The sequence below is a fragment of the Hemicordylus capensis genome, chromosome 2 (assembly GCF_027244095.1).
Source record: "Hemicordylus capensis ecotype Gifberg chromosome 2, rHemCap1.1.pri, whole genome shotgun sequence".
NCBI classification, from domain to species: domain Eukaryota; kingdom Metazoa; phylum Chordata; class Lepidosauria; order Squamata; family Cordylidae; genus Hemicordylus; species Hemicordylus capensis.
Window position 1 is genome coordinate 243,771,232 of NC_069658.1, and position 13,110 is coordinate 243,784,341.

At 48.9% G+C, this 13,110-nt stretch overlaps 1 protein-coding gene across 8 annotated transcripts in view; it reads left to right on the top strand.

Annotated features, from left to right (window-relative positions):
- LOC128347429 (zinc finger protein 420-like) overlaps positions 1 to 12,363 on the top strand; it is a 35,865-nt gene extending 23,502 nt beyond the window's left edge. The window contains exons 1-6 of one of the 8 annotated variants that reach the window (XM_053302073.1): positions 71 to 87; positions 2,756 to 3,283; positions 3,492 to 3,618; positions 6,590 to 6,672; positions 7,224 to 7,350; positions 8,816 to 12,363. In XM_053302073.1, coding sequence (XP_053158048.1) covers positions 2,870 to 3,283; positions 3,492 to 3,618; positions 6,590 to 6,672; positions 7,224 to 7,350; positions 8,816 to 10,986 — 2,922 coding nt within the window. In that variant the 5' untranslated portion in view covers positions 71 to 87; positions 2,756 to 2,869 and the 3' untranslated portion in view covers positions 10,987 to 12,363. The other 7 variants (XM_053302071.1, XM_053302068.1, XM_053302072.1 and 4 more) reach the window with 7 other exon arrangements.
- Positions 12,364 to 13,110: the final 747 nt, after the last annotated feature.

Consider the following 13,110-nt stretch of genomic DNA (forward strand, 5'->3'; position numbering starts at 1 on the left):
CAACAGATGTGTCTCTTTCGCTTCTCTCACATGCAAAAACATGGCATCCATGGAGGAGTGAACTGTGAATGTTAAGAACAGACTGCTGTAAGCTTGGGGAATTTAGGGGTAGTCTTGATTAAAGCTGAAATTATGGGAAAACCCAGCCTTGCTGCGGCAGAATCCACAAGGGGAAATCTGACCTCTCCACCACTTTAGAATTCCTCAGGTATCAACACAAGTGCAGATAAATTCTTATCAAAGCCAAAAAGAACCAGGACATTTCTTGTTTCATTTGATGCTGCTTTGAAACTTACAGACAGAGGTTTTGCATGAGACAGATTTTGATGCCCCCCCCCCAAAAAAAGGATGCAGGTACAGATTTTCCTTCTTCTTTATTTACTGAAATGTAATTTCTTGGCAAGTAATTTTAAATGCCTCCAGTAGTGTTCCCTCTAACAGGGATTCCCAGATGTTGTTCACTACAACTCCCAGCATCTGCTGCTGCAATGGCCTTTGGCTGGGGATTCTGGGAGTTGTAGTCAACAACATCTAGGAATCCCTATTAGAGGGAACACTGGTCTCCAGTGCAGTTCTCTCAGACCACGTGTTCACGGCTAGTCCTCAAGGGTTTCTTTCTGGCAGGCCTCCGTGCAGGGCTGTACAGCTTCAGTCCTGCTGCAGATGCTGGGGCTACAAACCCCATAATCGCTGACTATTGTGCACTGTCTGTGGCTGCGGATGATGGGAGTTGTAGTACCAAGACCATCTGGAAGGCAAAAGTGCTGCAGCTCAGCTCTTGCGGAAGTCACCAAGCGGCTAGTCCGCAGTGTTTTCTAGTGTGGGATCCCTCGAAGGGTTAAAGTGAAGGCATGGAAGCGGGAAGTCATTGCCTGCCCCCGCCTCTTTTTCTGCAAAGGGGCCTGGGATGCGTGTGGGCTCCAGGCTCCTCCTCCTCTTCTTCTTCCTGGGGTCTGGTGGTGAGTTCTCAATGCACTCCTCGCCCCACCGTCCAGCCGCCCCCCCGTAGACGCTGAACGCACTCCCTTCCCCCCCCCCGGGTCCCCCCCCCGCCGGATCGTGCAGGGGGAGAGAGCGGTGGGAACCGGAGCCCGTCCACTCCTCAGGCAGGTCACTGGGGCTGGAAGGAAGCCGGCAGGGCTGGGCGGAGGGAGAGCAGGAGCGGGGTGGAAGCTGCGCCTGGGACTCGCCGCTCTTGACCGCCGGACGGAGGAGAGATGCCTGCCAGTGCCTGCCGCCGCCCTCCCCCCACTCAGCAGCCGCAGCAGAGCAGGAAAGGCAGCGTACGTCGCCCATTTTGCGGCCGCCGCCGCCACCTCCCAGCCCTGATCCGTCTCCACCGCCCGCCGCAGGGCTTGGCGCTGGGTGCCGCCCGCCCGCCTGCTCCTCCTCCCGGCCGGTCGCATGCTAGGAGCGTCCCGCCAGGTTTCTCCTTCCACACTGAGCAGCAAGCAGGGCGTGCTCCTCCGTCAGTCTGTGTGTCTCCCTGGCCTCTCGGTCTCGGCAGCCGGCAGGGTGGGAGGAGAGAGTGGGGCAAGCAGGGACAGGCGACGGCCGTGGGGGCACCCGAGGCTCGCTGCCCCAGCCGGCTCTGCCAAGGAAAGGCCCTGCTGCTGCTGCGGGGGTGGTGGGCTTGCCTTGCTTGCCAGCTCTGCCTGAAGCTGCTCCAGGAGGTCTTTCCCCAGGATCACGCCCCCGCCATCTCGACTAGAACTGCTTTCAAGTGTCACCTAAAGATTGTTGCCAATACTCGGGGAATTCCAAGCCCCTCTTGACTGGCAACCCCCCCGCCCCAGGTGGCATCAGGGACTCAAAATGAGAGGAGGGGCTGGATGGGGATATGGGAGGCCCTCGGAGTCTCCTTGGGAATTCTGGGGGGTTCTTATGGATGGCCGTGTGTGTGCCTAGTGGGAGCTGGTAGGGAGGCTCTAGCAGGGCTGCTCATCTTCAGCCCTTCTGCAGGGCAGATGTTGAGCTACAATTCCCATAATCCCTGGCTGTTGGCCACTGTAGCTGGGGATTATGGGAACTGTAGTCCAAAAACAGCGGGCAAGCCTAAGTTGAGCAGGCCTGCTTTCAGGGTCCTGTCCTTCCTGCCTTTGCCATGTACTCATGCCTGCATATGCATAGAGCTGAATTCTGTCTGCTGTGTCCCAAAATCAGCATCAACCACATTTAAGAGCAGATTCCACGTGATAAATTCTTCCAAATAAGTTGGGGAAATGGGAAATTCAAAGGGTGACCCATCAGATGTTCTTGTACCCTTGATGGCATGCAGCAGGCAAAGCCAATGAGCTGCAGCAGAGGAGACGAGAATCTGTCTCCAGCTATGACTGAGACACACACACACACACACACACACAACATAGCTTCTCTATAAACGTCTTTGCACACAAAAACAAAAATGATAATTCTACTCTCCCCCCAATTTATTTTTCAAAATGTAGGTGCTAGATTCCTGTTCTCACATTATGTTCTAGACTCATATAATCTATTCAGCATAAGCACGCACAAAGCTTTATGGCTGTACATCCGCTTATTCACACATTATGTTCCACACATGTAGAGTTCTGTACTTCCTAGCTGTAGCTGGCATTTGAGGGAGTCTGTACCCTGGTTTACTTTTGAAACTAAACATCATAGCTGAGGCAGATGCAATAGATACAGTTCTCTGGCCTTACTACGCCTCTCCCTTCCCCAGACGTCCTTTCTAGTTTTCCTGTGACTCCTGGTATTTGCCTTCCCTTTTCTACAGGGAACAGAAGCTCTGTGAAGTGGAATTTTGATATGTAAAAAACCTCCTTCCCTCAGGAAAGAACAAGGAGATCTTTGGGCCTTGTTGGAGATTGCCTTAGAGCACAGATCAAAGATGAGAGAGGAGGACTCTGCTGGCCCCAAAGCAGAAGAAGGCCCTGATGATGCCATCCAGGCTGGGAACAGTGAGGACTTCTACACATCTCCACAGAAGGTCCTGGGCAAAGACACCAGCAGTTCAGATGTGCAGCGCCAGCACTTCAGGCAGTCCCGCTACCAAGGAGCTGAGGGCCCCCGAGAGCTTTGCAGCCGACTCCACAGCCTTTGCCGTGGATGGCTGAAGCCAAAGCAACACACCAAGAATCAGATCCTGGACTTGGTGGTCCTGGAGCAGTTCTTGGCCATCCTGCCCCAGGAGATGGAGAGCTGGGTCAGGGAATGCGGAGCAGAGACCAGTTCCCAGGCGGTGGCCCTGGCCGAAGGTTTCCTTCTGAGCCAGGCAGAGGAGAAGAAGCAGGGAGAGCAACAGGTGAGAGAGTAGTACATTCTGAGAACTGTAACTGTCAGGCAGGAGATGCTCAAGAAAGGCCAGAAGCTGTCCAAGCAAACAACTGGGAAATCAGTCAAGGAATTGGCCGACCCAACCCAGCCCCTTCTCGGGCCTTGTCCTGCTCCATTTCCTTTCTAATTCCTCTCCTCCCTGTTCCCTGCCTGGGATCTCCTCTTCTTTGTTTCAGATACAAGGATTGTTGTTTGAAATGGTCCCTGATTTTGCGGAGGCACAGAAGGCTCCATCAGACACCCGGCAGAGGCCACTTCCCAGGGGGATCTTGCAGGAGGGTGACAGAGGTGCCACCTTACTGGGTAAGGAAGAATGGGGCAGATGTCAGCTTTCTATCTCTCTCACTGAAATACCTTCAATCTGTAGTCTGCTTTGATGTTCCTCCGAGGCCTTTTGAGGATGATGCTCACCTGCAGCTTCTCACAAGGTTTCATAAACCGTTCATTTGATCAATTTTAGGATTTATGCATGCCAACCTGTACTTCCAGAGATTGTGCAGTGAGCCACAAAGCATATTTAAAAAACTGTACTAAAACAAAGAAAAACCTTAGGATAACTCATCAGTGGAAAGGCATCTTCTCTGGGCTGGTATCCTACAGAAAAAGGAGCTCCTTCTGCATCAGCAACACCAGAAGGTGAGGGTGGGCGAGGGGGCAAGTGTTCCCATCTCCTCTCCCATTGCTGGGCCCCTGTGTACTTCAGAGAAAGGCACTTTTCACAACTGCCCCCAAGAATGGAGTTTTATGCCCCCCCCCATATTTCTCCTGGTGTCTGTCCTGGTTTCACAAGGATTCTCAACAATGGGTCTCCAGATGCTATTGGGCTTCAACTCCCATCATCCCCTGTCCCAGTGGCCTTTGGTTGGGGATTATGGGAGTTGAAGTCCAATAACATCTGGGGACCCAACGCTGAGAATCCCTGTTCTATAGTGCTATGCTCCAAGGACCTCAAAGAATGATTGAGAGCAGGAGATCACGCAGAGGTATTTGGGCAGAGGACTGGCAGGGCTGATACATAGTGTGACGCTCCCACCCCATGCCACCAAATTGCAGGATGTGGGTTGCAGTTTTGTTACCTGGAGAACCCAGTTCCCATAAACCAGACAAGGATGATTGAAGGAAGCAAAATCACCTTTTATTTTGCAAAAAAAGGAAAAACCAGCGCTGGTGGCTTTTCCCTGTGCCTAATGGCCAGCCAGGGAATCGCGCCAAATACCAGTGCTTTGAGTTTTTATACCTTGGCATTGTTACATAGCTGGGCGTCAACATTCAGCCCCAAGGGACCAATCCTTTCATTACATTCTTGCATATGCATGTCTTAAGGTTGGACTTTTGTCCTGAGTTCTCAATTTCACAGTAAAAAGTTAACTGCTTGGCAGAAAGCACTTCCTCATTCCTAGAAAGCAGAACAGTTACAATTCAGAGAGCAGTTTCAACCTATCACTTGACGCCATGCTAATGAAGCAAGGTACGTCATTCATCACAGTTTTCTACAGACCCGCCCAAAGATGGGTGACTTAGCAAATTCAGCAAAATTCTCTGAGCAGGAATTTCCATCTCACAGTTTCCCCTTGGGAAGGGACCTCCGCCTCCTCACATGTGTCAGCCTTCTCTGAAGTACTGTCCCACAGAAGGAAGCACAACTTTTTTCTCTGTTGCTCCTGAGGGCCAGGTTGGAACTCATAGGCTGAAATTACACGGAAGCAGATTGAGGCAAGACAGGGGGAAGAATTTATTAGAGCTGTGGGAGCTGCCTGACCATGGGGCAATCTGCTTCCTGCAGTGGTGGGCTCCCCTTTGCTGGAGGTTTTCTTTCAGAGGCTGAAGAGGCATCTGCCAGGGGTGCTTGGAACAGTTTCCTGCACTGAGCAGTGGGCTGGACTAGGAGCCATCCAAGGTCTCTGCCCACTCTGATCTTTTGATTCTCACCCACCACAGGCCTCTAGTATAATAATGGCTCTTCCAGCATTTGCCTGCCTTTTCTGGGGAGGGGGAAATGTCCCCAATCTAGCCCTCCCCACCCCGGTGTTTCTGTGTCGCGTTCCTCTTTTAATCTCTTTCCCTTCTTCTTGGCTGGTTCACTTGATGGAGGGAGGTCAACTGAAATCCTTGCCCTGCTTTTGTGCTACCGTGCTCCTTTTGGGGGGGTGGGGGGCAGAATGTAGTCACAGATTCTTCCACAGTTTAAAAAGTTGACTAGTAAGAACTAATCTGCCTACTTTCCTTTATTTCATTTCCTTTCATTTCATTTATAAACCGCCCCATCCAGAGGCTCTGGGTAGTGTACAATGTATTATCCCTAGAACTGGACTAAATGAGGTCCAAATTCATTTGGTTAGGCTGTCCACATGTTAGCCCACTTGCGAGAAACGTTCATGCCTCCACTCTGAGCATTTAAAAGAACTTCTTCTCGGCCATGAGCCCCACCTCCTGTGAAGGTCAAATGGAGAGACTTGTCTGGCGGCTACTCGGGAACGGGCCTTCTCCCTTGCTGCTCCTGGACTTTGGAAGGGGCTCCCTGTTGAAATCAGAGCCTCCCCATCTCTGGCCACTTTTAAAAAGGCACGAAGACACATTTATTCACCCAGGCTTTTAATTAGATTTATAGTTTTAAATAATTTTAATCCTGGGTTTTTAATGATTTAAATGATTTTAATTGTTAATTGATTTGATGTTTTAAATGATTTTAATTGTAAACCGCCTAGAGATGCAAGTTTTGGGCAGTATAGAAATATTTTAAATAAGTAAATTTTAAAAGCTTGAATTGGGGTGGATGAAATCATCACAAACTATGCGTTTGAGGTGTCCCTATGTGTCCCTACAACTGTACCCAGTTTGGGCCAAATCAGTTCCCATTTGCACCTCAATGTGTTCAAATTTGGTTCAAATCGGTTAGGTGCTTCACAGGTTAACCCAGTTGTGCCTTAAATGTTCATGTGCATGCTGTTTTGAACTTGGGTGGATGACATCATCACAAACCACACCACTGAGGTGTCCCTGTGTGTCACACACTACAACCGTCCCTATGGCTGAACCCAATTTGGTTCATATTGGTCCAGGCATTGCAGAGTTGATGGGGGGGGGGACAGACACACGGACACATACATGGAATGCCAAGTGATCTCCTAAGTAGGCTAAAAATCTGTTTAATTACAGGAGTTGTAGACTTGATGCATCCAAACCGGCATTTTGAACTGTGCACAGAGCCAGTATGCATTTTTGGGGGGGGAAACTTATTTATATTTCATTCCCATCACATTTGTGTCCTTTGCAGGTGGTGAAATGACACTGCCAGTGCATCCTCAGCCACCTCTTCTGTCTGTTGGAGGTGACGAATCTTCAATAGGACTAGAACAGGTAGGGGAAGGAACATTGGGGGAGGAGAATGTGGGACGGACAGTTCCTGGCACATCCTGCTAGACCTGAAGGAATCTCTTTCCTTTTGGCTTCTGTCAAAGCTGCCTGCTAGGAAAGTTGTGGCCGCTCTTGAAGGCATGAAACTTGCCAACTGGGCAAGGAGGCAGCTTTGGAAGAGTTTGACTGTCAGGTAGTTAGCAGGGGGAGAGCGAGGGTCCTTCATCCCAGGGGGAGAGCGAGGGTACTTCATCCCAGGATAATGTCTTTTGCTGTAGCTGGTGCTGGTATCTAGACTTCCGTCTTTTTTGCAAGTCTTTGAGCTCTTCTGGGACAAGGAACCATCCCCTGCCCCCCATTTCTTTTGCTATTTATACCACTTTGACTCTTTTTGTTAAACAGTGGTATATAAAAATAACAACTCTGCAAGGGAGCATGTTCTCTAACTGATACCCTTCTCACCTTACCTCACCTTAAGGACCCTTTTGGATTGTGCTTAGAAGGGAAAGAATCATGTGATCTGAGAGCAAGAAACACTTTTCTTCTCTTTTCAGGGTCTGGTGACTTTTGAAGAGGTGGCCGTTGGTTTCACGGAGGAGGAGTGGGCTGTGCTGGATCCAGACCAAAGAGCCCTGCACAAGGAAGTCATGGAGGAGAATTTTAGAAATCTGGATTCTCTGAGTAAGATATCCCCCCACCCCGCCATTTGATATAATGTCTTTTAAATGTGCAGAATAAATAATACTGTTTCTCCCCCCCCCCCTTTACCTCTTTCGATGTTCCCTTTCTATTCTCATGTCTTTGCAGGATTTTTATGTTGTTTGTTTAATCAAACATACTTTCAGTGAACCTTTTAAAGGGGAGAGTAGAAGGGAGAGAGTGTGTGAGGCTGGTTCACTCAGCTGGGGAAGTGTAGTGGGAATAATGCCAAGTTCATGGTTTCGATCCACGTACAGGCCAGAGAGCCAGTGTGGTATAGTAGTCAGAGTTCAAAAGCAACCCAGAAGATCCAGGTTCAAATCCCACCCACCCTACAACAGTGAAACTCATGGTGTGACTTTGGGCAGGCCAGCCAAAATAAATTTTCCAGCCTGGTACGAGGTAAATGGATTCTCAATCTGGTGGCAGGAACAGCTGCTTAGGTTACATGGTTTTAGATCTGAAACTTTCAACTATGTCATGTTTTGCATACTTTCCAAAGTGAAGCAGGTTTATGAGATCGCTTATGTTTCCATTGGCTCATCCACTCACTCATCGGCTCACTCCGTAGCTCATCCACTACTGCATGGACTAGAAAGTTTGCTCTTGGTCACTTTTTGCACTCCTCCAGTGACTTCCTCAGTGGCCATCGATGGGCTCTGCTGGGCGTTGCTACTCCTCAGAGGTTGCACCTAGGTAATTTTGGAGCCTCGACCTTTGGAGGGCCCCCTCCCCTGCAAATTAAGCATCATCATGGTCTGCTAGGCGGTCACACCACCTGGGGCAGACTAAAGAGGATTTGAGGGGGCCCAGGAGCTGTGGAGGCCCTGGACAGGTCCAAGGATAAGTTTTCCTGCTGCACTTCCCCTCCACATTGTCAATGCTCCTTGAAATTTACAGTGTTCATTTCAGTTGGGTGGGACAAAGTCTGATTGTTGCTGTGGCATGCTGTAGCAGCCATTGGGAGACCTTCCCCTCTGCCTTACTCAGAGCCGTGCTTCCTAGCCCAGAAGATTGCTCAGAAATCAGTGTAGCAAGTTGCAACAACAAAGTTGTTCTTTATTGTTATTTAAAGATCTATTAAAATGGTTGTTTTTATTTATTTTAGATAGATGTTAGGTTATTCTTATTTAGATATGTGTAAAGGTCCATTCTAAACTGCTTGTTTTTCTCTTTATAGTGTTCATGTAGATTTCAAAGTAAATACTTCTTCAAGCTAGATATCTCGTTTTTCTCTATCCTGAGTTGGAGGGTGCCAAATCATACTCCACCCAGGGCACCCAAAATCCCAGGGCTGGCCCTGGGCTGCCTCCACCCATGCCTGGGGAATACAGACCAGTCTGTCTGGGTCCTTCTCCCATCAAGACGACATGTAACCGGGGCTTATTCATGGACCTGACGCCTCTTGACTGTCTCATACCTGATCAGTTTCCTCTCTTCATTCCAGCAGGTGCCAGTTGGGATATTGAGAATGAGGGAAACTGCCACAGAGTATTGTTGGGAAGTGCTGGAAGAACACAGAGGGAACAGCAAAGAATAAAAATTCAGGTCAAACAGAAGAGGAGGAATGGATCTCCTGCTTCTCCTCATGATCAATTGCATACAGTCACAATACTGGGGGGAAAGGAGAACGTAGTAGAGAAGACTCTTTGCCCTTTCTACAGGAGGAGCTTCAGTTCTGAATCCAATCGTCAACCTCATGAGAATATACATACAGAGGAGAAACCATACAAATGCTTGGAATGTGGGAAAAGCTTCAGTCAAAGTGCACATCTCACTTCACACCAAGTGATTCACACAGGAGAGAAACGATATAGATGCTTGGAGTGTGGAAAGAGCTTCAGTCGCAGCACAGACCTGACTTCACACCAAAGGATTCACACAGGAGAGAAACCATATAGATGCTTGGAGTGTGGAAAGAGCTTCAGTCACAGCACAAGCCTGACTTCACACCAAAGGATTCACACAGGAGAAAAACCATATAGATGCTTGGAGTGTGGAAAGAGCTTCAGTCACAGCACAAGCCTGACTAGACACCAGAGAATTCACACAGGAGAAAAACCATATACATGCTTGGAGTGTGGAAAGAGCTTCAGTCACAGCACAAGCCTGACTACACACCAGAGAATTCACACAGGAGAAAAACCTTATACATGCTTAGAATGTGGAAAGAGCTTTAGTGTGAGTTCACACCTCAACACACATCAAAGGATTCACAGTGGAGAGAAACCATATACATGCTTGGAGTGTGGAAGGAGCTTCAGTCGCAGCACAAACCTGACTACACACCAGAGAATTCACACAGGAAAAAAACCTTATACATGCTTGGAATGTGGAAAGAGCTTCAGTGTGAGTTCACACCTCAATACACATCAAAGGATTCACAGGGGAGAGAAACCATATACATGTTTGGAGTGTGGAAAGAGCTTCCATCGATCTGACTCCCTCACTTCACACCAAAGGATTCACACAAGAGAGAAATCATATACATGCTTGGAGTGTGGAAAGGGCTTCAGTAAAAATACAGATCTCACTGTACATCAAAGGATTCACACAGGAGAGAAACCATATACATGCTTGGAGTGTGGAAAGGGCTTCAGTAAAAGTACAGATCTCACTGTACATCAAAGGATTCACACAGGAGAGAAACCATATACATGCTTGGAGTGTGGAAAGAGCTTCCATCAGAGCTCAGGCCTGACTACACACCAGAGAATTCACACAGGAGAAAAACCTTATACATGCTTGGAATGTGGAAAGAGCTTCAGTGTGAGTTCACACCTCAATACACATCAAAGGATTCACAGGGGAGAGAAACCATATACATGCTTGGAGTGTGGAAAGAGCTTCCATCGATCTGACTCCCTCACTTCACACCAAAGGATTCACACAAGAGAGAAATCATATACATGCTTGGAGTGTGGAAAGGGCTTCAGTAAAAGTACAGATCTCACTGTACATCAAAGGATTCACACAGGAGAGAAACCATATACATGCTTGGAGTGTGGAAAGGCCTTCAGTAAAAGTACAGATCTCACTGTACATCAAAGGATTCACACAGGAGAGAAACCATATACATGCTTGGAGTGTGGAAAGAGCTTCCATCAGAGCTCAGGCCTGACTACACACCAGAGAATTCACACAGGAGAAAAACCTTATACATGCTTGGAATGTGGAAAGAGCTTCAGTTATAGATCAAGCCTGATTTCACACCAAAGGATTCACATGGGAGAGAAACCATATAAATGTTTGCAGTGTGGTAAGGGTTTCATTCAGATTGGATATCTCACTACACACCAAAGGATTCACACAGCTGAGAAACCATATACATGCTTGGAGTGTGGAAAGAGCTTCAGTTATAGATCAGGCCTGATTTCACACCAAAGGATTCACACGGGAGAGACATATCTCACTTCACACCAGATGGTTCACACAGGGGAGAAACCATATAGGTGCTTGGAGTGCGGAAAGAGCTTCTTTCTTAGAGTAAGCCTGACTTTACATCAAAGGATTCACACAGGAGAGAAACCATATATTTGCTTGGAATGTGGAAAGGGCTTCAGACACAACAGAAACCTGACTTCTCATCAAAAGCTTCATACTAGTGTTCCCATATAAATGCCTGCCGTGTGGGAAGAGCTTTGGTTGGAGACATTCCCTAATTTAAGAATATAAGAACAGCCCTGCTGGATCAGGCCCATGGCCCATCTAGTTCAGCATACTGTTTCACACAGTGGCCCACCAGATGCTCCTAGCAGCCCACTGGCAGAAGTTGAGGGCATGCCCTCTCTCCTGCTGTTACTCCCCTGTAACTGGTTTTCAGCGGCATCCTGCCTTTGAGGCTGGAGGTGAGCCATAGCCCTCAGAGTAGTAGTCATTGAAAGACCTCTGCATTAAATTATCCAAATGCCTCTTAAAGCCATCCAGGTTGTTGGCTGTCACCGCCTCTTGTGGCAGAGAATTCCACAAGTTAAGTATGCGTTGTGTGAAAAAGTACTTCTGTTTGCTGGTTCTAAAATTCTTGGCAATCAATTTCTTGGGATGACCCCTGGTTCTAGTGTTATGGGAGAGGGAGAACAATTTCTCTCTATACACTTTTTCCACACCATGCATGATTTTTTAGACCTCTGTCGTGTCTTCACGCAGTCATCTTTTTTTCTAAACTAAAAAGCCCCAGGTGTTGTAGCCTTGCCTCATAAGGAAGGTGCTCTAGGCCCTGAACTTCTTGGTTGCCCTCTTTCCCAGTTCTACAATGTCCTTCTTAAGATATGGTGATCAGAATTTTACTCAGTCCTCCCAAGTGTGGCCACACCATAGTTTTATTATAATATTAGCAGCTTTATTTTCAATCCCTTTCCTTATTGTCCCTCGCATGGAATTGGCCTTTTCCACATCTGCCGCACATCTGCAAATTTTGCCACCTCGCTGCTTACCCCAACTTCTGGATCATTTATGAATAAATTAAAAAGCACCGGTCCCAGTACAGATCCTTGCGGGGCCCCAATTCTGACTTCCCTCCATTGTGAAAACTCTCCATTTATACCTACCCTCTGTTTCCTGTCATAAGAACATAAGAACAGCACTGCTGGATCAGGCCAAAGGCCCATCTAGTCCAGCATTCTGTTTCACACAGTGGCCCACCAGATGCCGCTGGAAGCCTACAGGCAGGAGTTGATGGCACGCCCTCCCTCTTGCTGTTACTCCCCTGCAACTGGTACTCAGAGGCATCCTGCCTTTGAGGCTGGAGGTGGCCTATAGCCCTCCAACTAGTAGCCGATGATAGACCTCTCCTCCATAAAGTTATCCTAACTCCTCTTTATGCCATCCAGGTTGTTAGCTGTCATCACATCTTGTGGCAGATTTTTTCACACAACGCATAATCAACTTGTGGAATTCTCTGGAATTCTCCCTCAGACGAGGATTGTATCCGAGCAACATGGGTTGTCACCACCTACTGCTCCAAGACGGGGCCAATCAGGAAAGATCTTGTCAGCAGAAGGGAGGGACAACCCCCTCGCCTCCTCAGTCGATCGCCCTGTCTTGCTCCAAGCAGGTGCTTCTTCGCTTCGCTCCTGTGCTCCTTCTGTTGTTCCTTGCTTGTTGGGGAATAGTTAGGTTTCTGAGGAGTGAACTGTCCTAGCGCTCCGTTCGCAATCTTCTCTGCATTTGCGGCGGTTGTTGGGGCCTATGGAAGCCCAGATGTCGCACGATGAGAGTGAGTCCTCTCCCTCCCTCTCCGAGGACTCAGTGGCACTGGCGGCGTGCCGCGCTGAGTGGGCTGCGGCTACCTCCCCCGCGCCCAAATCTCAGCCCCCCAAGGCCAAGAAAATCAAAAAGCTCTCTAAGGAGCAATAAGCAGCGGCACGCGCTGCCAAGCGGATCGCACCGCAAGCGGCTGCAGTTCCCCAGCTGGAGATCGTTGGCCACGCTCAGGGGAGACCAGTCAGGGGATATCTCCTCTGCCGCCGGCACAAGAGATCGTTTCGGTCCGGGTTGACCCGGGCACCTTTGGGTCCGCCTACGCTGTCCCCCTGTGGCCCAAGCCGGTCCAGGGTCCCGGCTTGCCGGCCCCCGTTTTGTTCCCGGTTGAGGATAGGGAACACACAGAGGACTCGCAGGGAGGAGGGGGGACTCTCTGGGGTCGAGGAGGGGACCTTGCCGCCATCCCAGGCCCCCTATAGGTTGTTTTACCAAGCGGATTTAAGGCGCGCAAGTCACTGCGCTTGGAGGGACTGGTGCCTA